This window comes from Anolis carolinensis, chromosome 2 (genome assembly GCF_035594765.1).
Source record: "Anolis carolinensis isolate JA03-04 chromosome 2, rAnoCar3.1.pri, whole genome shotgun sequence".
In the NCBI taxonomy this organism is placed as follows: domain Eukaryota; kingdom Metazoa; phylum Chordata; class Lepidosauria; order Squamata; family Dactyloidae; genus Anolis; species Anolis carolinensis.
Window position 1 is genome coordinate 77,378,499 of NC_085842.1, and position 23,906 is coordinate 77,402,404.

The 23,906-nt window shown below is 37.5% G+C and overlaps 1 protein-coding gene across 1 annotated transcript in view; it reads right to left on the minus strand.

The window, feature by feature from the left end:
• Positions 1-4,011: 4,011 nt before the first annotated feature.
• prkcd (protein kinase C delta) overlaps positions 4,012-23,906 on the minus strand; it is a 74,072-nt gene continuing 54,177 nt past the window's right edge. Inside the window, exons 6-18 of the mRNA XM_003217655.4 lie at positions 22,534-22,565; positions 21,904-21,989; positions 20,760-20,889; positions 20,276-20,376; positions 19,074-19,170; positions 18,057-18,175; positions 16,212-16,385; positions 13,910-14,001; positions 12,840-12,902; positions 11,721-11,859; positions 8,431-8,619; positions 6,720-6,848; positions 4,012-4,777 (exon numbers count right to left, since the gene is read on the minus strand). Of these exons, the coding sequence (XP_003217703.1) occupies positions 4,619-4,777; positions 6,720-6,848; positions 8,431-8,619; positions 11,721-11,859; positions 12,840-12,902; positions 13,910-14,001; positions 16,212-16,385; positions 18,057-18,175; positions 19,074-19,170; positions 20,276-20,376; positions 20,760-20,889; positions 21,904-21,989; positions 22,534-22,565 (1,510 nt within the window). The 3' untranslated portion in view covers positions 4,012-4,618. The remainder of the gene's footprint in view (positions 4,778-6,719; positions 6,849-8,430; positions 8,620-11,720; positions 11,860-12,839; positions 12,903-13,909; positions 14,002-16,211; positions 16,386-18,056; positions 18,176-19,073; positions 19,171-20,275; positions 20,377-20,759; positions 20,890-21,903; positions 21,990-22,533; positions 22,566-23,906) is intronic.

Here is a 23,906-nt window from a genome sequence, read left to right on the forward strand (position 1 = left end):
CATTTTCCCAGCTGCAACTCCTGTGGGGCATAATGTCATGTATATCTTTGAGCACCAGTAGACCTCTGTGCCATCACCAAAATCATGGAAACTCTTCCTTTTTACTTTGCAAAAATCTTACTTCAAGATTACAAAACTAGCCCAGATAGGGAGGGAAGTAGAAGAAATGTATAGGAAGGTGCACCTTTTCTGTAGCTACCATGACTTCAGAGTGGAGTTGGAAATTGTCCATCAAGGTGCCTTCCAACTTCATATCATTCCTTGTGGATGCTGTTGAGTGCTAGATCTGTACTTGTTAGTGAGGTGATCACTTAAATTGCATGAATTCCATCCATGTCAGTTTTCTAGAAAACTGACAAATCTGGGTTTTTGACCCACTACCTTCTTGCTGACCACAATTTATTTGAGGGCAAATCTATAAGGTAGTGGCGAAACGCTTGGCTAACCACAATAAAGGATATCATACCATCTCTAGTCTCTAAAAAGTTGCCTCAACAAGTTGCATTTTCCTGCCATTTTGGAGTTGAGGTACAGTAGTTACCTTGACCCGTGGATACATTGACTTAGGTTTTTTGGACTGATTTCTTGATTAAAATTTCTAGACTTAGACATGAGTAAATATAGTAGGCTTTTGACAAAACTATTCACCATTATATAGCTATGTCCTCTCCCCCAGCCTGGGCACTGGGCAAAGGCTGCTAGATAGTTCCAGGCTGTGAGTGAAGATGTGCACAAGGGGGCTGTCCCTAAATATGCAGGGAAGAAAAGAGTAGTATCTGTTTTACTATCACCACCATAAGTATGATGATGTAGATGAACACTCCTTCAGCAATTCAGCTGACTCTTAGCCTCTATCTTGTATGGGCTGGTAGCTTGTAAGTAATTGTTTATAAATATTCAATATGACTGCAAGTGTACTTGAGGCAGAGAGAAGGAAATGGCACACCATCCTCAGACAATCCTTACACAGTCCAAGTATTTATTTCTTGAATGTTTTTTAGTGAGGTCATAATTAAGATAAATGTCACTAACAGACATAAGCTTATTTTTAAAGACGATTTTCCAAGAAATCAATGCCTTCAAATAATCAGCATATTTTCCGAATGATTTTTTACTTTATTAAATCATACTTTAATCTTAACCTTATGGCTTTGCATTAATATAAAATGATTGTTTTTTGTTTAAAGAAGCATTTGTGAATAATCTGTAACCTGCTCCTACAAACAAGTGCACTTAACCGTTAATTGATTTTGATGCTGTTAAGGAGTTGTTCCAAGGTATTTGAACATTCCTAAGTTTGAAATATCATATTTGCTTATGTATATGTCGATGTGTTGTGAAAGTCAATGATAGTTTTGGGGTCAAAATTGTGGATTTTTATATGACTCGTGAATAAGTTAAGGGTTATTTCAGTGGAAATCCATCACATGAGCCAGGTGCTCTAGCTGATGCCATTTTCTTATCCAGGCATTCAGAAAAATTGTTTGATACTCTATTTAGGGAAGTGGGTGGCTTTTAAAAAAATAGAAGTTAAGGTATAGTACTAATTCTTAACAAAAAAGAAGCAATGACTTTCTCTACTCCCTTGGCACTCCTTTGAGGGGGAGTGCCATAAAGCCAACACTGCCCTTTTCCCACCCAGGCATACAAAAAGGCCTGCAAATGCACTGTGTCAGAGAAAGCAGAGGGGGTTGGCACTTCTTTTAGGTTTGGGTCCATTTTTTTTATTAATGTGTCTACGAGTTTATACAGTAACGCTTTTGTAAAGGCCAGTGTGGCGTAGTGGTTTGAGTGTTGGCCTAGGACAGGGCTTCCTAAATCTTTTCAACTCATGACCCCTTTCTGCCTGATAAATTTTATTTGCAATGCTTGCTAAACAGGCTGACTTTCCATTCTATGAAGTACAGCTGAAACATGTTCTGCAGAATCCACTGTAAATACAGCATGCTTTTTGTAACCTTATTATGCAGGAGTGTTATTATTTGCTGCTTTAGAACTCAGCATTGTTCAGTTGCTCAAGAAATTTGTCCTACTCCCTAAATATTTGCAAGGAGGCCTCATTTAAACAATAAACTGGTCATATAGAAAAAATAAAGAGCCCAAACTTTTATTCATCTGTATAGAGGCCACAGAAAAGGATCAACAATTTTCTGCAATACAATTTATGATGCTCAGTTAGAAAAATGGGATAGACTTTGCAATAAAGCTTACATTTCAACATGGGATGAATTTGATGATGATGTTGTAATGCTTGACATTACCTAATGCCCAATGGTATTTTGTGAACTGGAAAATTCACATATAGCTCTTTCCTAGAAATAATTCCCTAGAAAGCTTCTGTTTTACATCAGGCCAGCTATGCAGATCAGTCATTGCTAGAATCCCATTAACTTCCCAATTGTGTGAAGTATTTGTGTGGTCAACCATCTTATAAAAGTTTTGTTAAACAAGAAGTTAAATTCGTAAAGCCTGTTAAATTCTTACTATATTATTTTTCCTCTTTTTAAAACATTTACAAATATATCATATGTGTAGAAATGGAAAATTACACTGCAGCGTATAAAGGAATAATTCCTAGGAAGTATTGTGTTGCCTGCTTTCCCAGCCAAGGTGTCTGCTGTTGATGGCTAGAGAATAAATATTTTTAGTAACCTATGAAACTTGGCACATGGAAAGGATGTTTTCCAGTGAGCTGTAACTTAACTATGCGAAAAACCATGTGGCTGTGTTTCAGCCATGGCAGCTAGAGCTTAAGTGAGAGTCTGGGCATTTCAATCAGCTTCAGTAGTCAAGGATGCTCAGATTTAAACATGTAGGAGCCATACCAAGGGAACCATTTAGCCAAGGGAAATGCCGAAACCACTTATTCTTCACATGATTTGAGACATCATTCAATACTTTAATGTAATAGAAATATGTAATTGGTTCAGAAGGGGACCTTACTAAAATGAATGGAATAGTACATTCAGTGATCTTAAACAGAAAAGTCCTGCACATGATCTTGTTATGTGCCTTTAAATTGTTTCTGAGTTATGGCAACCTTAAGGCGGGCATATCACTGGGTTTCTTAATAAGATTTATTCAGAGGAGTTTGCCTTTGCCTTCCTCTGAGGCTGAGAGTGTGTGACTTGTCTAAAGTCACCCAATGGGTTTCCATAGCTTAGTAGAGATTTGTATCCAAGTTTTTAAGAGTCACAGTTCAACGTTCAAACCACTACACTGTGCTAGCTCCCCATGTATAGGTCCAACAAAGATTTTACATATTTGTATTGTGCCGGCTTTTATGCCTGCTATCATTTCTAAGTCCAGATGATTCTATTCTATGCTTTTGTCGGAATTTACCATAGTCAGGAGGACCTAGCAAATTTATAGAAAGGATACCTCTATGTATTTTATAGTTCTATGGTAACTACTGGTGGAAGAATCCAGTTTCCCAATTCCATTGTAAGTTCAGGAGCATATTGTCTGCAGATACAGGGGTTGTACATAGCTAGAAGTGTTCTTAGGTACATGCCAGTTATTGCAGTGAACAGGCAATCTGTTCTCTATTGATGCTTACTAAGCAGCACCACAAAGTGATGGAATTTGTATCTCCCTATGCCTAGAATTCTGTAGGTGACATAGTTACATAACTTCATATACTGTGAGATCTTGCAGGAGGAGGTATCCAGTACCTCTTTTTTCAATGCCAAGAGGTGGGGAAGGCTATTAGGTGCAGCTACACTGCCTTGGCCAAAGTCTGGCTGTAGGGTGCATTGCAACAGCCCTCATGTGCCCTTACATTTGGGATGGGAGCTGTTTTGCTTTTCCTAGGTGCATGATGCTAGCTAGAGTAAACCATGCAGATAGTCAATAGCCAGGAGGGCAGAGGTGCAGGACATTTAAGCTCTGTTAGCTTACGGGATCTCAGCCTAAGTGTGCTTCAGACCTGAATCTCACTATGTGTTCTTTAGGCTATGGGTCAAATTTGGGTTGTGTGACCATGACAGTCCAACAAGGAAATGGGACACGTTTTAAGAATTGCAATAGCTTTCATGATCCTTTAATGTGCATTCTTTCATGAACACTGATGAATAACAAGAACTGCTGAAAAAGATTGTAAACTTGTTAGAATAAGGCCCTGCACAGCACTGCAGCAATTGATGGCACTTAGGAAATAAAAACAGCAATGTTTGAAACCCAAAATCAACTGAATAAAAATTCAAGTTATTTCATTTGATGTAAAAGAACTGGCTAGTCATTTTGTTTTATTTAAAAGAAACCTATCTTTCACCTCATGAGCACAATATACAGCATATACATATATATTTCCTTCTGATGCTTAGCTACACTCAAATACACCCCCTGCCCCCCACACACAAACACACACAAACAATTTACATTTTCCCACTGAAGAGAAAACCATGTACACATGATTCACAAGGATACTTAATCATGCAAGGTGAAGGATACCGCCAATTTCTAAAGAATTAACAGTTTAACAATTTGTTACTCTTCAGTGTTTTTCGAAATGAAGTTGAAGAGATGACCGTATCCTTAGATATCCTTGCTTTTCACATGGAGTGCTGGAATGTTTTCATTTACAACTGGACCTCAATAGTTCTGCTATTTGGGAGAACTATTTCTCCAGGATCCTTTCAAACTTCGGGTTGACAAAGGAGAACCCAGCAAATGCAGACTGGTCCATAGAGTCTATTAAGTTTTTGTCGCTGTACGATAGACGAGGCTTCTCACTCAAAAACTCTCGGTCAAAGTTGCTGTAGTCGTTCGCTGACTTCTGCAAAGTAGAAAGACAACAGTAATAATTCGTTAAAGCAGCTTAATCAATATGGAGGAAATGTGATTCATAGGCCAGGAACTCCTATGAGTAAAAAAAAAATATGTTTGCTATTAAAAAAATATTTTGCCACAATATGTCCTCTATGGGGCATGGGCTGCATTTAGTGTGGTGGAAATGCAGGGCCAGTTTAAGCTCAAGGAGATGACCTTTTTGGAAAAGGAAGTGAGCTCATTCTTCTGAAAAAGGCCTCTTCTGGGTCTAAAACGACAGGAGAAAGGACAAAATGTGTGAAAATGTCTCAAATGCCACCTAGTGCATTTGGAGGCTTTTAAGCAGAGGCTGGATGGCCATCTGTCGGGGGTGCTTTGAATGCAATTTCCTGCTTCTTGGCAGGGGGCTGGACTGGATGGCTCACGGGGTCTCTTCCAGCTCTATGATTCTATGGAGACCATTATTTACTTGCTTGTGTGTGGGAGCAATTGCAATGGACAAATGTGGCCTTCCAAGGGGTGTGTGTGTGTGGAGTACAGCCCCTTAATCTTCCATAGCTGCCTACCCCAAATCTATAACTGTTGGTCATTATACTACTAGGAATCTATTTTAACTAGCATGGCAACATCCTATGTAATGCTGGGGTCTGTTCAAGTCTTCCCTGAATAGGATAACTCCAAGCATAACTCCAAGCATGACATTTTTTATTTGTTGTTTTATCCCACTCCCACCCTCCCCTCCTTGTTCATACAATTTATACAGCAAACTACAGAAGTTACATTTGAAATATCAATCTCAATCTTAACTCCAAGCATGACATAACTATGCTGGGTAGGGAGTTGTAATTCCATCATATCTGTAGGCCAGATACTTGGATGATGTGGCCTCAAGTTCATGAAATATCATGCTGCAATAAATGCATTTATCTTTTACATGTCACAATGCTTGGCTTTTAAAAACTAGTTAACAGAACAATCCCTTTTGGGGGTGGTGGTGGGAGAAGACATTATTCCACATTTTCTAGCTATAGTTGCTACCATTCCAAACTTAAGCAATCACTGCTCATAAGCCGAACACATGCTAGTTTGCAAAAGATTTGGTGCAATTCTTGATATATTTCAGACTTCCTAGAGGTGTGGAAACAAAGTGTTAAATACAAGAAATTTCAATAATCAAAACTCTGCAGGAAATTGTGTTTTTAGGTTGAGTCATATTAAAAGCATATAGAAACTGTTCCAAACAAAGAATATAGAAATGTTGGGAAATAACTTCAGGAAAAACAGGAATTTTCCTCCAGCAAATCAACATCTAGTCATTGAGTTTATGGAGTGGCCATAAGTTCTATTTATTTCACAGGATGGCAGTAATACGTTTTTAAAATGAAATGAGGTAGGGGTGCAAACTGATAGAGAGCCACTCCCAGCTCTCCAATTAATAATTCAGAACTTAAGTGTTGCAGTCCTTTATTTGAAAAATATCTGACAATACACTAACCCCCTCTGCTTTTACAGGGTTATGAACGCAAGGCTCCTGTGAAAGTGGAAAAAACATCAATTAAAAAATGTTCAAGGTTCATGATCTTGAGGAGCGAGATAATCCTAGAGAGAAGATATTAATCAAATCCACAAATAATCAAATCTGCAAAAATTTAAACCTGCTAATGTGGAGGGCCAGCAATATTCTAAAATGCGTATTTTAAGAGATAACTGCTTAAGCTATGTGTATCTTTAAAACTGAATGTACAACGAAGTGTGTCTTTTCTTTCTGTCTGTCTTGAGGTGCATGAATGGCAGAATTACACTGGAGGTGTATATATAAAACAGACATAAGACTTAAGATTCCTAAAGTGATACCACATATGCTACTCATAGTTTCTAGATACAATACTGGAATAAAAATGCTATGGAGAAATGCAGCTGAGTGTCATACAGGCTCATGGGCTACATACCACTTTAGGTTTGAAAGGGGGATCCATCTCCCTCTTCTCTAGCGCTGTCCAATTTATGGCTTTGAAGAAATTGTGGTCCCTGATGTTTCCAGTTATTCCCAGTCGCTTTGTTGGATCCCTTTCAAACAACTACAAAAGATGACAAAATAACATATTTAAATGACAGCATGACTTGTCTGGGTTGGTAAGAGGCCGGAATTGATTTATGTGGTGGAATCTACAGAGCTTTAGTCATCTTGGCTTCTCCTGTAAGCACTTTGTGCTCTGTCTGTGCTGGCAGGAATTTTAAAAAGCCACTGTCACAGGCGCTGGAGAAACAGGCTGTGTATGTGCTTCCCCTTGTGCACTGTAAAATCTTGGAAAAAGTGGAACCACGAAGATCAAGAACCAACAAGATTCCAGCCAGAAGATGACATGTAACAGTTTCCCACCACTATCCTCTTCCTTTGGAGGAATCCCTGTAGCTGCAATTTGGGAGTACAGAGGGTTTAGGTTCATGGTTTTCAGTCCAGGGTAGTGCTTTGGCTGGGGAGAAAGTAATGCCAGATATATCCCACTGTCCCAACATGGCTCACTGTCCCAAGGCAACATATGACACTGTATTATTATTGTTGTTTATTTTTATCTCATTTTTCCTCCCACGGGTGGGACTCAAAGCAGGGAACAAATGGTAAAAACAAAACTACATAATATAATAACACAGCATATTTCCCCAAAACAACATATAACAATAAACCAGGCACAATACATAAACAAATTACATAGCATATAAATAAGCATAAAAATAAACAACACATATCATTATCATTACAATTATCAAAATCATTAAAATCCCTAGGCCTCAGGCCACTGGAGTTGTCCTAGAAACATTGTAATAACAAGACTCAAAGCTCCACAGCTTTAGCCACATGAGTCTTGCCTGACTGAGATAGCTTGCCATTATGGGATGTTGGGGAAGGCCAGCTGGTTGTAATCTGGAGCAAAAGGCCAATAACGAAGGGGCCAAGTGCACCTCTTTGGGGAGGGAGTTCCAGAGCCAGGGGACCACCATTGTAATAGCAATGGATAGATCAATACTAATCTCAATTTTACTGAGGATGGAGACTTAGGATGCATGTACACCACATATGTCAAACACAAGGCCCATGGGCCAGATCCAACCCGCCACATCATTTTATGTGGTCTGCGAGGCTTTCAATGCCAGGGAAACATAGTTACATTTACACAGTCTTACAATTACAAACGACCCTTTGAAGGCAACCTTAAGGCTGATGTGACCCTCTCAGTGAAAATGGGTTTGACACCTCTGATCGACACTTTAGAATTAATGCAGTCTGGTATCACTTTAACTGACATGGCTCAATGCTATGGAATCACGGGAGTTGCAGTTTTACAAATTCTTTGGTTTTCTCTGCCCAAGAAAGCTGGTGCCCATCAAACTAAAAGCTCTCAGGATTCCATAGCATTGAACCATGGCAGTTAAAGTGATGGCAAACTACATTAATTCTACAGTGTAGATGTATCCTTCATTTCTTTGAATACTCTATTTTATAGGCTGCATTTTACAATAATATTTGCCTACGAAAGACAACATGCAATCTCTTTTAAGAGGCACATCAGCATAATACATCAGAAGAGTGAAATAATGTCTTACTCCTTTCCATTTCTTTATCGATAAAACAAAAAATGAAACAGTCTTTGTTGGTATTACCTTCTCGAGAAGATCCTTCGATTCCTTGGTAATCCAGCGTGGGTAATGTGGAGTGTCTACCCGGATTGACTCAAACAACTCGTCTTCATCATCACCGTGATAAGGCGACTGTCCAATAAGCATCTCATACAACAAGACCCCAAATGACCACCAGTCCACAGAAAATGTGTATTTCAGCCCTTGCACAATCTGTTGCCAACAAGAGAAAAAATGTAAAGAGAAACAGGAAGCTTTCCTACTAATTACTTATCTTCAAGAAGTATAAAAACCAGAGCTTTGTTTTTTTTTTTACCAGTTAAGGCATCATAGATAATTCAGATACAGTATTTTTATTTGCTACAAAATCTTTATTTTCAGAGTTTATGTGACTGTATTTTATCCCCTTGGTTTCTCTGGCTGCATTCCGAGATAGCAATCAATTGTATGTAGTTAATTGTTAGGAACCTTTTGCTTTAACTTACAACAAACTGCAGCAGAGATCTATATCTGAACTCAACCTACTCCTTCATTTGGTTTTGTGGCAGTTGACATGGTTCAAAACATCACTTGGATCTTACTTTGAGAGAAAGGCAAAATATATATTTAATAAATTATTGAACAAAGGTTATGATTGGCTAGCTTCGTACTTTATGCTGAGCTAGCATTATTCTGCCGAACTGCAGTATAGCCAAAAGTTTTAATTTTGCCGCTGCAATGGAAGAGAGAAGATGAGGGAGTAAAGCTTTCTGCAGCTCATGTAGGTAAAAATAAATGTACGACTGTGTCCAAAAATATGTTTCAAAGCAGCTGCCATTAAACATTATTTATTTATGATTTATGGTAATCAAATTGTGATGTTAAGACATCACATAATTAAATGCTGTATTGGTAATATATGCTCTATATAAACAGATTACAATAGGCCCTCAGTAGCCGCTGGGTTTTGGTTCAAGTCCCCATTCGGGTCCATGGAGGTTCAATTTCCATTATATGCAACAGCATAGTAAAATGGTGTCCCTTATATAAAATAGTAATGAATTCAAATAAGTACTGGAGAGAGACTGAGGATCTGTGAAATGATTGGAGGCTGCTTTAGTGCAGTATGTGCCAAAATTCATGTTTTACCCCTTTCCATTTTCTCCCCCCAAATATTTTCAAGCTATGGTTGGTTCAGACCATGAATGCAGAACCCATGGATTGGATACATCATCATCATCATCATCATCATCATCATCATCATCATCATCCATTTTATTTATTACCCACTTCCCTTAGTGGCTCGAGGTGGGGTACAGCAAATTCAAAACACAGGAACATAGAATACTTACAATAAAATACATAGATAAAACACACCAATATAAAAAAAACATAGAGCCAACTGCAATCTATATACAGTAGAGTCTCACTTATCCAAGCTAAACGGGACGGCAGAAGCTTGGATAAGCGAATATCTTGGATAATAAGGAGGGATTAAGGAAAAGCCTATTAAACATCAAATTAGGTTATGATTTTATAAATTAAGCACCAAAACTTCATGTTATACAACAAATTTGACAGAAAAAGTAGTTCAATACGCAGTAATGTTATGTTGTAATTACTGTATTTATGAATTTAGCACCAAAATATCACGATATATTGAAAACATTGACTACAAAAATGGCTTGGATTATCCAGAGGCTTGGATAAGCGAGGCTTGGATAAGTGAGACTCTACTGTATATAAAAGGGTAATGAAATTTCGGCCTAGGATAAAACAACAAAACTACACTTCCCAGAAACACTAAACTTGGCAGCACAACCCCTCATCCATGCCTCTACGTTCATACAACAAAAAGAAAAGAAAAATAAAGTCCTAATTAGAGGGAGAGGAATAATTGTTTTTATCCAATTGCTGCCAGTTAGAAGGCTAAGCTCCGCCCACTTGGTCTCCTAGCAACCCACTCAGCCCAGGGGACAGGCAGAGTTAGGCCTTTTAGGCCTCTTCCACACTGCCTATAAAATACAGATTATCTGATTTTAACTGGATTATATGACAGTGCAGACTCAAGGCCCTTCCACACAGCTATATAACCCATTTATAATGGACTTAATGTAAGGTAAAACCTTTATCCTTTACCTTAACTACCACCAATTCCTCAATACTTTATTTCCCATACCACCATACTTCGCCACAGCAACACGTGGCTGGGCACAGCTAGTTATATATAAAGTTGTTTTCATTTTATTATTTATTCAGATAATAATTTCTAATTGCCATTGGGCAAACACTTACTATATGAATTGATAACCACAGTAGAGTCTCGCTTATCCAACATAAACGGGCCGGCAGAATGTTGGATAAGCGAATATGTTGGATAATAAGGAGGCATTAAGGAAAAGCTTATTAAACATCAAATTAGGTAATGATTTTACAAATGAAGCACCAAAACATCATGTTAGACAACAAATTTGGCAGAAAAAGTAGTTCAATACACAGTAATGCTATGTAGTAATTACTGTATTTATGAATTTAGCACCAAAATATTACGATATATTGAAAACATTGACTACAAAAATGCGTTGGATAATCCAGAATGTTGGATAAGCGAGTGTTGGATAAGTGAGACTCTACTGTATATGGCACACTATATTAGAAATAGGTGGATGTGAAGTGCATGATGTGCATGTGGCTAAAAGGGGGAAAAGGTATGGATTGTAGCTTAGAACTAGATACATTGTATATTCATTTTTAAAACACCCACTTCTCCAGTAATGTGTGAAATGACCTTTATACCATTATTATATTGAAAACTGAACATCACTTTTCTACAGTTTATGGGCGTCGACTCCAAATGACTCACACCACATTTTATGAATGAAACTTAAGAACCACATAGATTTTAATCAATGAATGACACTTAAAAGAAAGCTGTTGATACCATTACACCTCCATATAACATTTAAAATTTCTTTTTTGTTGAATTCCAAGAAAAAAACTCAACTGTGGGATGAAAAGTGTTTTTGTGTACATATTTCTGGCGGAGAGTAACATTTAATTTTGTTTAATAATAGGCTTACCTGTACCAGAAACCTCTTGACCTGAATCCAACATGTATTTTACTTTTTTAAGCCTCTGGTACACAACATGAGTTCATAAGCATTATTGGAACAAATGATTCCAGGATTTGGATAATTACTTTTTATCTAGAAAGGGCAGGGAATTGTAGTGCAACACACCAAGAGAAACTAGGTTGGACAAAGCTGCCTTAGAAATATAGATCAATTTTTAAAATTTTTATTTAGCTGTATGCTTATGCTATGCAAATTCCTTACTTCAGGTGCTATGTAATCAGGGGTACCACAGAACGTTGTTGCCTTGTTATCTCCAAATACATTCTCTTTGCACATCCCAAAATCAGCTATTTTGATGTGGCCTTCTTTATCAAGCATCACATTGTCTAGTTTGAGGTCTCTGTGTAAAAAATTAAGAAATAAACCAAAAGATCACTTAAAGCAGGAGTACATACAAGCCCCATGCTGCAGTAGTACTAACTGTATCCACTGAAACCTCATTTTCAGCCTCACAGGACACTTCTAGTATAAACACAAAACTACATACGAGTTCATGGGCAGGAAGAGTATGCGGACTCAGGAAAGGGCAGGCGAACTCTTATGCTAGGAGGGTCTGAGGTCCCTTCCCTAGGCGATCAAGCAAAATCAGATCATCACGTAGATCAGGTTATTCATGAATTATCACCCAGTGGTACATTAAATGCTCAAGCATTCAAAAGATTACGATATCTATTACAATTGAGACTTGCCAAGCTAAGATGTCAGAGATCAATGGAAAAAACTGGTTGCCTTAGCTAGGACACCACTCTCATTGCTACATAATTGTGTTTCTGAAATGAAAGCCAAAAGCTTACTCAGTGGGAAAAGAAACCTGAAAGCCAATATACCTTTAAATCTACCAGCGAGCTGAGTTTCTCCAGAGAATGGTCAAATCTGGCCCACAGCACAGAACCCATTTTATTGCAGTGCAAGATGTATTCCTTTTAATTTCTAACCCTTCCAACATTTGTTATTGAAAGCAAAGCACACAGTTCGGTACTTTTACCAAATGCTGGCCCAAATACTATCAATCTGCTTTGCCACTAGAATGAAGACAGACATGTCTCAGTTTTGAGGCCAAATGCTTGGCAATGAGCAATGTGAAACAAAGATCCTTTTGTGTAATGTAAATAACACTTCTTTTTTCTTGTTGCCGGGGAGAAAAGAAAACCATTAGGGGTTCGTCCCAAGTACCTCTGGAGTAAAATCAAAATGTAATAGGGAACTGCTCCTTTTAAAATCCTCTGCTTGTAGGTTATTCACAGAACCCACCAATTCATCACCATGACACAAGTGATGCAATGTTTTACAAGATTCTTACCAAGGTCAATCAACACTCACCTATAAATAATGCCTTTGCTATGAAGAAACTGCAAGCCGCAAACTATTTCAGCTCCATAAAACCTGAAATAGAGTAAAAGCACTTTAAAACAGAAATGAAAACTTAAAAGTAGTAAGCCCAATGCTATTACAGTCACTGACCTCTCTGACCTCCAATTGCATTCAGAAATCTTTCTCTTTTCATACAAATCTTTAGAAGCAGTATAAGTAGGAGGTGTTCAAGACATAAACTGAGTTAGAAAGAACTTATGATCAGTCTGTTTCCTTCCAAATCTCTCTGCCCTTTCAAAAAAAAAAAGGCAGGAAGTCCTTACACACATTCTAGTTCCTGGAAACCCTTCCCTTCATTCTACACACTTTCCTACTTTCACTCATCCCAAGCCCATCCTTCCCTAGCTCCTTTGCATTGTCGAGATGAAAATGCAAATATTTTCCTCTGCTATTCAAATCTGATTTCATTTTATCAAAGAGAGGACACTTTCTCAAACCATTTATAAGCTCTAGGTGTTATATTGTCTTGTGTGAAGAAAGATATTTCAAGGTCACGTTAAAATTCTGCTGATGGACTGGATAAGAATTGGGATCTATCACACCTATTTTGTTTGCAACCCAACATAAGTGCTGCTTCTGAAAATTATTCTTGACACTGGAGTTGAGTAGAAGCCCAAGGTCCTACTAAGGCATTTCAAGCATGCAGGGTTTTACCTTGGGGAAGCAAAAGTGGAACTCTACTTTTTATGTACCAGGTGAGACACTCCATCAGATATCAAGACTTGCATTGATTTGCATCATTTTTTTGTTTCCAAAGTTAATGCAAATGGGTTTTTAGAAATAGTTTTCAACTCTAAAACATGACCTGAAAGTTTGATTGTTCCCTTTAATCCCTATGCAAAAGTGAACAGCACCATAGTGGTCAAATATGGAGTTGTAGTTGTTTGTTGTATGACAACACCTTCTGCCATATTGTAGAAGTACAATGCATAGTACTTCCTTTGCAAAACACTTGAGCTTAAACAAATTTTTGGATTTGAAAAGGATTATTACCAACTCAGAACATTGCTGACACTTACGTAGCTCTGTAGAGATCAAAACGGCCTTTATCCTGTATATGGAACATTAGGTCTCCACCATTAAGAAACTCCATAACAAAGAACAGATGGTCCTATTTACAAACAGGAGAGAACATAACATTAACCAACTGATGTAACTGTCTTCAACATTAACATGCGCTTTGAATGAGTCCAGCTGCAAAATTTTACCCTCTGAATGGAAAATTTGACAAATGCTGTCAGGCATTTATTTGTTTACTTTTATTTATTACTTTACATATATTTACTTCTTTCAACTACAAACACGCCACCCACCTCACTTGGGATTCCTTAGAAATTAGAAATGAAACAATTCTATAGACAACATGAATAGCAATGAAAAAAATGGAAAGAGCATCAACAAATAAAAATATTCTAAAGTGAGGGTTCATCACAGCAAGATAAATGCTTGCCAGAATAGGAAAGTTTTAACCGCTCAGTGAAAAACAAAAGGAGATGGAGCCATGGATTTTACAGGGTAATGTATTCCACCATTTGGATGCTACAATGGAAAAGATCTGTTTTTCACTTAGGGGAATAAGTACTTAGGGGTTATAATTGTATACTGTGAAAGGGCTCCTGGCAAGCTGATACAGAGCAAGGCTGATGGCAGTATGGATGGGCATCAGTAGTCAGCTCTGTCATAATCTGCAAAGAAGCAAATTTTGATTTCCCAAGCAAAGAAATTTAGGGATATTTCGACATCTTGTGATGGAAGTTGAAGCGCAGTTTGCCCAAGGCAAACTACCTGTCTCTTAGGTCGTGTGAGCTCAAACCACATAAAATGGTGATTACCATTTTAGTTTATTTAGTAAGACAGTTGTGCTGAGTATATTTTAGCAGGGAAAATTTCATTTTCATGTTTTATGACTACTCATGAACACTGTTAGAACAATGTAATTATGCTAACTAGTACAATTAGTAGTTATCAATTTGCTTTTTCTGTCATTTTGAGCATTCACTACAACAATTGATTAATTTGTAAGAATAAGGATATTGTTTTCCTACAAAATACTAATGCAGTGGACATGGGAGACATAGTGGTATAAGCAACAGGCAATATGGTAGAAGCAGAAGATGTGGCAAATGAAATTATATGAAATGTAATACAACAAAATTCAAAATCCAAAAAGTAGCAATACCTTTATAGGTAAAGGTAAAGATTTTGCCCTTACACGAAGTCTAGTTGTGTCTGATTTTGGGGGTTGGTGCCCATCTCTTTTTCTAAGTGAAAGAGCCGGCGTTGTCCGTAGACACATCCAAGGTCATGTGGCCAGCATGACTGTATGGAGTGCCATTACCTTCCTGCCAGAGCAGTACCTATTGATCTATTCAAATTTCCATGTTTTCAAACTGCTAGGTTGGCAGAAACTGGGCTAACAGTGGGAGCTTACCCCGCTCCCTGGATTCAAACCACTGACCTTTCAGTCAACAAGTTCAGCAGCTCAGTGGTTTACCCGCTACACCACCGGGGGCTTCCAGCAATACCTTTACTGGGCCAAATAAAACCAAATAAAAGCAATAACATTACTGGGCCAAAACCAAATAACAACATACATTATGCAAGTTTGTGAAACTTCACTGGCTTCTTCATCAGGCAAAGATATTAAAAACTGCCTCTTTCTTAGACCACACTGGACAAAGACAGCTGGGTCTCAAGGGAAGATACTTTTTCTGTAGTTAATGAGATGAAATGCTATTACTTGTCTTTTATTGCCTCATGACTATGCTTCTCTTGTGATTAAGAAGGAACGAGGCCTCAGTCTACACTGAGATCCCTCAATACCATCTTGACAACAGAGTAACATCAACATGCATACAAAAAGTCATCCTGTGACATCTCTTGTATGGTTTAAACATCTTGCTTGATGAAGAAGCCTGGAATGCTTTGGAGGCTTGCATAATATATTTTACATTTTGGAGTTGTTGCAATAAAGCTACTGTTAATTTGTGGGTTTTAGAGCTTGTATTTTTCTGCATGGTCAATATGGTCACCCTGAGTTTGTTATATGAAACATATAATGCACCCTTCCTGCATATACAGCAACTACTGCCCCAGAGAAGTGAGCCACTTTTAAACATATTTAGACATTGCCTTCTTAAATAGCTCACTTTGGTTATAATCTGCTGAGTTGTATCTTTGCTCACTTGAGATTCTCTTATGATCATTTCCTTTTTCCTGCCTCTGGTTATCTACTGCTAGAGTACTTCACCTCAAAAAAACTCAACATTATTTTTGCTTGGTTAGTTAATACTGGAAGTAAAATTAAGGACTACATTGTACCTTCGTTTGAAAAGTGCAGTATAAATGGGTAAGAAATGGATTTTCCCATGCAAGTGCTAAGACCCGCTTTTCCACCATGGTACATTCCACATCATCATCAATTAGCACCACATCCTTTTTCAAAGCCTTTACTGCAAAAAATTCATTCTTCCCTTTCAGTTCAGCAAGTAGTACCTATAAAATAGAATATTACTTTGAGATACAAATAATTAGTTTGAATTAGGAATTTTCCAGTTGAAAAAATTGCTTTTTTGTGATCTGACAGCTACAACATGATATCTGATTTCTGAGAAGCATATAAATATTCACTCTGTAGCCATGTGAAACATCAAAGGGTGCTGTGACATCTTGAAGATTACAAACAACCTAAACTTTTATGGTTTATATCAGATATAATCTCTTCCCATAGGAAATTTAGAATGACTCCTCTCATGTTGTCCTTCTGTCAACAGAAAAGATTTTTCAGTATTCCAGTAGGCTTTGCTAACTAACCAATCAATGGAATAATGAGACCACACGACAAGATATGGGTTAAAATATGGTCAGCTTTATAAACTATCACCTCTTGAAATGTTTCTCAGTGATATTCAAAAACTAATAAGGGCAGCTACCTGGTGTGGGAACAACTGGGGCAGTAGGTCTCTCCTAGACCTCTTCCTCAGTTTCCCCTGGGTGAGAACACTGTAGCACCCAAGAAAAACCCAACTTAAATGTGGGTTACTCCCAGGCCAGCTGTCAATATGGAAAGTTGACTCAAGGGATCATCCCTCAAGCTACATGGCCCCTGAAGTGGGCAAAACCCCTGAGACCAGCCCCAAGGGCAATAAATTTGCCCAACCTCAAATAGCATGATACTCAGAGGAAGTCTCAGATTACCATCCTTTGCCACAGATGTTCACCAAACTCGTCATATCTCTTTGTAAGACCTGCCAGTGAAACCTATTTAAGACATCAATGGTACCAGTGAAAAAAACCCTTTAAGGAGGAGGAAAATATTCCTGGCCAGTCCCAAAACAACCATCAAAACAACTAAACATATATTGTGAAAGGGGGTGAGGGTGGTAGTGTAAAAGAGGGAGATAAAGGATGGCTCAGTTCTGCTCCCTAAACTAAGGATCCTGGCATGAGATTCCAATACACAGCTTATTCTGGCCTCTCTCCACCTGAGATTAGCAAAAGGACCTCAATGCTAAGCTGGGGGTGGGGAGCTTTCATAAGATTCAATATAGTCTTGAGCTATTTTTATTATTTTTATTTCATTTTAGCGCAGTTTTAATGTTGACATTAATGTTTTAACTATATTATAATTGTAATTTGTAAGCGATCTTGAATCTATTTTCTTTTTAGAAAAGAGATATGCAAAAATCATCGTTATCATCAAATGCATGAAGCACTATCCACAATTCAAGGCAATGAACTCTTACAAGGCGAACAGTTTTGTAGCATTTCTATGCAAAGCACAAATGTATCTCAGATAAGAAAAAGCTGAAAGATATCATAATACCTTCCTAAAAATGTCATGGTCAAACAAACATGCACTGAAGGAAAGAAATCCATGTTCCTAATGCGCTTTCACTGGTTTCTGATTTTTTTTAAAGAAATCAGTATTTTATCCACTGCTTGATGTTTTCATACAGTTTAAAATTAGTAGAGTGATATGTTCCAAATGGGAATGACAATAATGTTCTAGCCCATTATTTTCTTTCTCTCTGAAGCATCTGATATGTTCATTCTGACTAACACCTTTTAATCTGCTAGGCTTCTGCCTTTCATTTCCCTTCACTCCTTTCTGCTTTAACTTGGAGCTGGAGCATTCATTTAAAAATCTAAAGCAAAGTTAATTACCTTTCCAAAACTTCCTTTCCCAAGAACTTTATGGAAGACAAAACTGTCTATGTTGAAATTTCTCCTGGATGGCCGAGACAATGATCTTCCTTCCCAGAGCTTATCATACTCACTATTATCTGTAAAAACAAAAACAAAAATGCAATTATGACAAGACAACTTCCCCCGTGTGCCCTGCAGTGGCCTGCTACTGTGATTTATATATATTTTTTAATCGTGTCAGAAGCGAATTGAGAATATATTGCAAGTCACTTTTGTTGTGAGAGAATGTGTTATCATCCTGTGCAAACGTGCATAGATGTGTTATCATCCTGTGGGAGGCTTCTCTCATGTTCCGCATGGGAAGCTGGGGCTGACAGACGGGAGCTCACCCCATCACATGAATTCGAACTGCCGACTTTCAGATCAGCAGGCACAAGGGTTTAACCCATTGCAGCACTGCGGCTCCTTGTGATTTTTAAGTGCAAAGAACTAACATACCATGGACGTTTTTGTGAAGCTGTTCATGTCACTAACGTGAGTGGACACAACAATACAGAATGCACCAGGCCAAACCAATAGTTCATAAGAGTTACAACCTCAGGATTGCTCCTAATCTTACTCTGCAGTTTTATTATTGCTTAACTCTGTCATGGTTTTGACAGAGTTTATTTGTATACAACCCGAGAAGTTTGGTTACCACAAAGTATTAAAGGTTCAACAAATAATATACATCAATGGACACAAATATGATGGTGTAGAGAAGAATACTCTAATTTGCAATTATGTTCTGTAAAATGCCTTCAAGCCTTGAAACCATCAGCACAGTGGATCTAACCATACCTACAATTTTGATTCATGTACTGAAAGTTGAACTACCTTTTGCGCTTATAATGTGCTTTGCTGCATATGTTTTTGCAATTCACTTTATATTTTTATTCTTACTGAGCAATTATTTGCATTATAATAGTGAGGTATGTGAATATGTTTGTGTTCAAATCCAACCCATAATAAAAACAATTTGACTTAATTTTTCACCTGTTGTATCACCACCTAAGGCTTTAGGTTGCTTATCAAAATCCTGGTAAATGCCAACACTTTCTACTGACCCAGAATCAGATTTTCTTGAAGATCTCTGAAAATAAAATAAAAAACACCCTCAATTTTAATCCAGCATTTAAATTATCAAAAATTATTAAAAAGATTAATATAGTTATGTTATGCTTTAAAATTAGTATTAGGATACTCTTTGACCTGATGGGATATATTTTGCTATATAATATGAGGAATACACATACACGTTTGCTTTTGGAAATAAATAATGGGTTATTTTAATACCTAGTATGTATCATCTTTCTTGACAGAAGAACTGCTTTCTACAGTTGTACTAATAAAATGGCTGGGCAATTGATAAATGATCATGTCTACAAATGCTACAAATGTGCATATTACATTATTTTTTTACAGCAAGATTAGCATTGCTGAGAAAAAGCTCTATGCAAAGTTGTTGAGCTTTTCTCAAATTCTCCACAATTATCCTCTTCACAGTTATGAAGGTCGAAAATGGATGTCTCTTCTTTTAAAAATCATGAAACCGAAGCCTAAAATCATATTGCTAGTCCCAAACAGTGTAGGGACGCTGAATCAATATGAATTTAGGAAGCCAACACTTATTGAACTAAATAATGCTTTTAGGAGGGTGATTTGGGCTGCTTCCCACTGACCTTCTTCTCAAGAGAAATTGCAATTTTTTTGCTATCATGGGAGTTATCTATTGATTGGACATCGCCACTTACATTATTTCTCTGTATCTCTCAATTTGTACTTCAATTGACATTCAGTAAAACAAAGAAAGTAAATATTGCAATGGTAGGATAATACAGATGTCAAGATTAGCAGATGTTATACACACAGTATAGTGCAGGCATGGGCAAACTTGGGCCCTCCAGGTGTTTTGGATTCAACTCCCACCATTCCTAACAGCCTCAGGCCCCTTCCTTTTCCTCCTCAGCTGCTTAAGCGAGGAAAAGGCGAAGGAGACACTTAAGTGGCTGATGGGGAAAAGGAAAGGGCCTGAGGCTGTTAGGAATGGTGGGAGTTGAAGTCCAAAACACCTGGAGGGCCTAAGTTTGCCCATGCCTGGTAGAGTGTATACACTACTGTAGCAAGCACTTTGAAATTCCAGTTTAAGAAACGAATGAGGAAAGACGATACACAGAATAAATATTAACAGGACGTACCTGACTAACTTGAGTTAAAGCTTCTGCCAGTAGTTTCTGATTGATCCCACATAGATTTGCCACTTTCCTTTGACATTTGTGATGAACATTCATTCCACATTCTACAAAAATGAAAATAGTGTAATTAGTGAGGATTATAATTTAACCCACTATTTTTTCTTGCTGTCTGTCTGGTCATTGAGCACTTTAATGGGAATTTAAAGTTTACATTTCCCATTTTTATTTTTCAATATTGAAAGAGAAAAAAATATTACTCAGTGAAAAAGAAAGGAGAAAAGCATTTAGTTTGGAAATCATCGTTTTTCCAGCTGTGAATATGGCTGAAGGTCAGCAACTACTTTCCTTAAAAGAAGAAGTGTATTGATTCTTTTCTTTTTAAAAAATGCACATAAAAACATAGACATGAAATATACTCCATTCCAAAATAGTCCAGTGTGGCTCTATTTGCCCAGAGCCTGAAATGAGTGCATGAAATGGACCATACCTTCACACTTAAGTCCTTGTTTAACTAGTCCCCAAAGAAGACTCCCACAGTGATCGCAGAAGGTAGGACTCATGTAATTGTAAACTTTGAATCTATGGGGCATATCAATGTGGAAGCGCTCTTTCTGAAACTGAAAGCATATTTGTGTCAGAAAAAAGTTAGAATATGTCAAAATCTCCTTCTGTCTTGTACAAATAAACTTCTATATCCTGGTTCTCAATTTCTTCTCTTGCTATCTGAAGATGGCTACTTTAGATTTTTTCAAATCACACATGAAGATATTTTAATTTACCAAGTCTTTTAAAATCATTATTTACTGGGTTTTTTTAACCTATTCAATTATGCACCGACATTGACATTGTTAGGCATTGACATCTCCGTTCGGGTATCAGCCAGCATGCCAACACCTTAAATCAAAAAACATCTTCCTAAGATCTACAGAGATACTCTCAGGAACACCTCAGCAAGCGAGTGTCCGAAAGTGACAGGTTCAAACACAGAACCTCAATCCATGACTGATACCAGATGGGAAACTCTCTCCTGGACACACAGAAGACTGGGCAACTTGGAAGGTGCTGAACAGACTGCGCTCTGGCACCACGAGATGCAGAGCCAACCTTAAGAAATGGGGCTACAACGTGGAGTCCACAACATGTGAGTGTGGAGAAGAGCAAACCACAGACCACTTACTACAATGCAGCCTGAGCCCTGCCACATGCACAATGGAGGACCTTCTCACAGCGACACCAGAGGCACTCCAAGTGGCCAGTTTCTGGTCAAAGTAAATCTAGTACAATGTCAAATTTAAATTTTTGTGTTTTTAAATACATGATAACTGTATCCTCAATTCGCTCCTGAAACAATAAATAAATCTATTCAATATGTTTAAATTCTGATGTTTTGTGTTTGATTTGACTTAAGATGGATTTAAAATTAATATTAATTTAGCTGCTCTTGAAATGTTATTACTGAGAGGGACATTTCTAAGATGAACCAGCTGAAATCTTAGCACATTCAGATATTGTATTTATTTGAGTAATCAATAAAAAAATGCAGCCTTTGGTTTTCTTTTGACACGAATTTCATTTTTTAAATACAGAATAAATAACTCATTGACAGGATTATGTAACACTGTATTACTTACCATTGTATCTCTACTGTTTGCTGCAGTACCAGTACATCTCCCAATGATTTTATCAATGCATTTTTTGTGAATAGCAGCATTACATTCTTCAGAAGAGCAACAATAAAGGAAAGATACAAACAGTTAAAATGTGGCAGACAAGTGGCAGATCTCTGAAGTACTTTACCCAGAAATTGCCAATTCCCACTTTAAATGAACATACGCATTTCAGCAAACACAATAAGCTGGTTTCCCTTAATTTTCACTTGGTATTTCTACAATTATAATTTGATTTATTTCAGTGATAGGATTTAGAAAAATTTTACCAGCCGCTTTGAGTCCCCTTTGTGGAGAGAAAAAGCAGGGTATACATAAACATAATTATAATTATATTCATAACAATAATAGTTCAAGTTTAAGTTGTGCTAACATATCATAATGGACTTGTTAAGGTGCTACAAAATCTTTCATTATTTGCTGTTACAAAATAACATATTACCTTGGAAAATGTTAGACTTAGATGAAATTTATAAGCTTTTGTACTAATAAGAAAACAGTTCTTACTAAAAATAAACAAACAAATAAATAATGTATCAACTGGTTGCTCAATCATTATAGAAACCCAAAAATAAGATGATACAGCCAACTTACGTCTACATTTGTATCCTTGCTTGTTTAGACCCCTGTAAAAGAAACAGGGAAGGTTATAAGCACACTGTACAGAACAAAAGTTCCCAGACCTCAAATACAAAGACCATTTTATTACCTGAGATTCTACATAACTCCTCTGACTTTAGTGAAATATTTGTACCTATGCCTTGCTACAGATGACACAATTCGGTTTGTAAGTGAAGTAACATGAATACCTAGTTCTACAATTCTAAGTGGTCCTAGTCAGGAGCAAATGTCTTAGGAAATAGAAGATGTAGTCAAAAGGATGAGAGAGAGAAACACTTGAGTCAAGAAAATGCTTATGTTGTGGTCTTCTGAAGCAAAAAATGATGTCTATTGATGTTGGGAGGAGTGTTGCCTTTCATACATTCAGATGAATATTACCATCCTTTCCTTAAAGATTCCAAAAAAAACCCCTCAATTTCATTGATAGTGGGATGATGAAATGGGGAGGGATGATATTTTGGCTCAACTTTACAGAGAACACACTATAGTGAACTCCAGGTATAGAAATAATAATTTCAGATCGTATGGGTTTTTCAGTTCACTAATAACTAATAGATATCAGTACTAAGAAGGAACTAATGTTGTATTAATGGAGGTGCCATTTGATACACTGATTATGTGGAAGAGAAGGAATTGACAACTATCCAGCTCAGCAACAACTTTGAGGTGAGCACAGGCTAGGAATCCTTTGTCTCAACAAAGCACTAAATGAACATAAATAAAATAACAAAACCTGGGTGGAGGTGAGGCTGCAAGCTTGCCAGGTGTCATGGGCAGATATCACCAGAAATAAACATGGTCTTGCAGTACTGGGTCCTTGAGGCAAAACTGACAGGCTGAATGTGTCAGTCCCATCTGCATTTCCATCCTCCCTTCCTGCACAGTAATTAATATGTATTTTCCTTAGCACAAGTTCTTGTCATATTCCCTTGTCATATTCCCTGCTTGACTAAAGCAAAAATTGATGTTTTTCACTCTTGACACAGGGTGGGATGGGGTGACTAGGGGATATTTTCCTAATTCCCAAACTTTAAGCACATCTAAATGACTACATAAGGCAGGTAGAAAGTGGCAGAAGAGAGTGAACATGGAGCTGATCACACATTAAGGACAAGAACAGGTTAGGCATGAACGGTGCTTATGAGCACCATGGAGTTAAGCTCCAACACTCGTTTCACCATGTGATGTGGTTACATCTATGCATGCTGATGTGCATTACTTGATCATTTTGGACTATCCCATAATTTTGTTTATCACTGTTTCTCTAAAGGATACTTCTATGCATGTTTGCATTGGGTGTCATCTGAACACTGAAAATGACATTGTGCGTCATTTTGAGAGGCTTA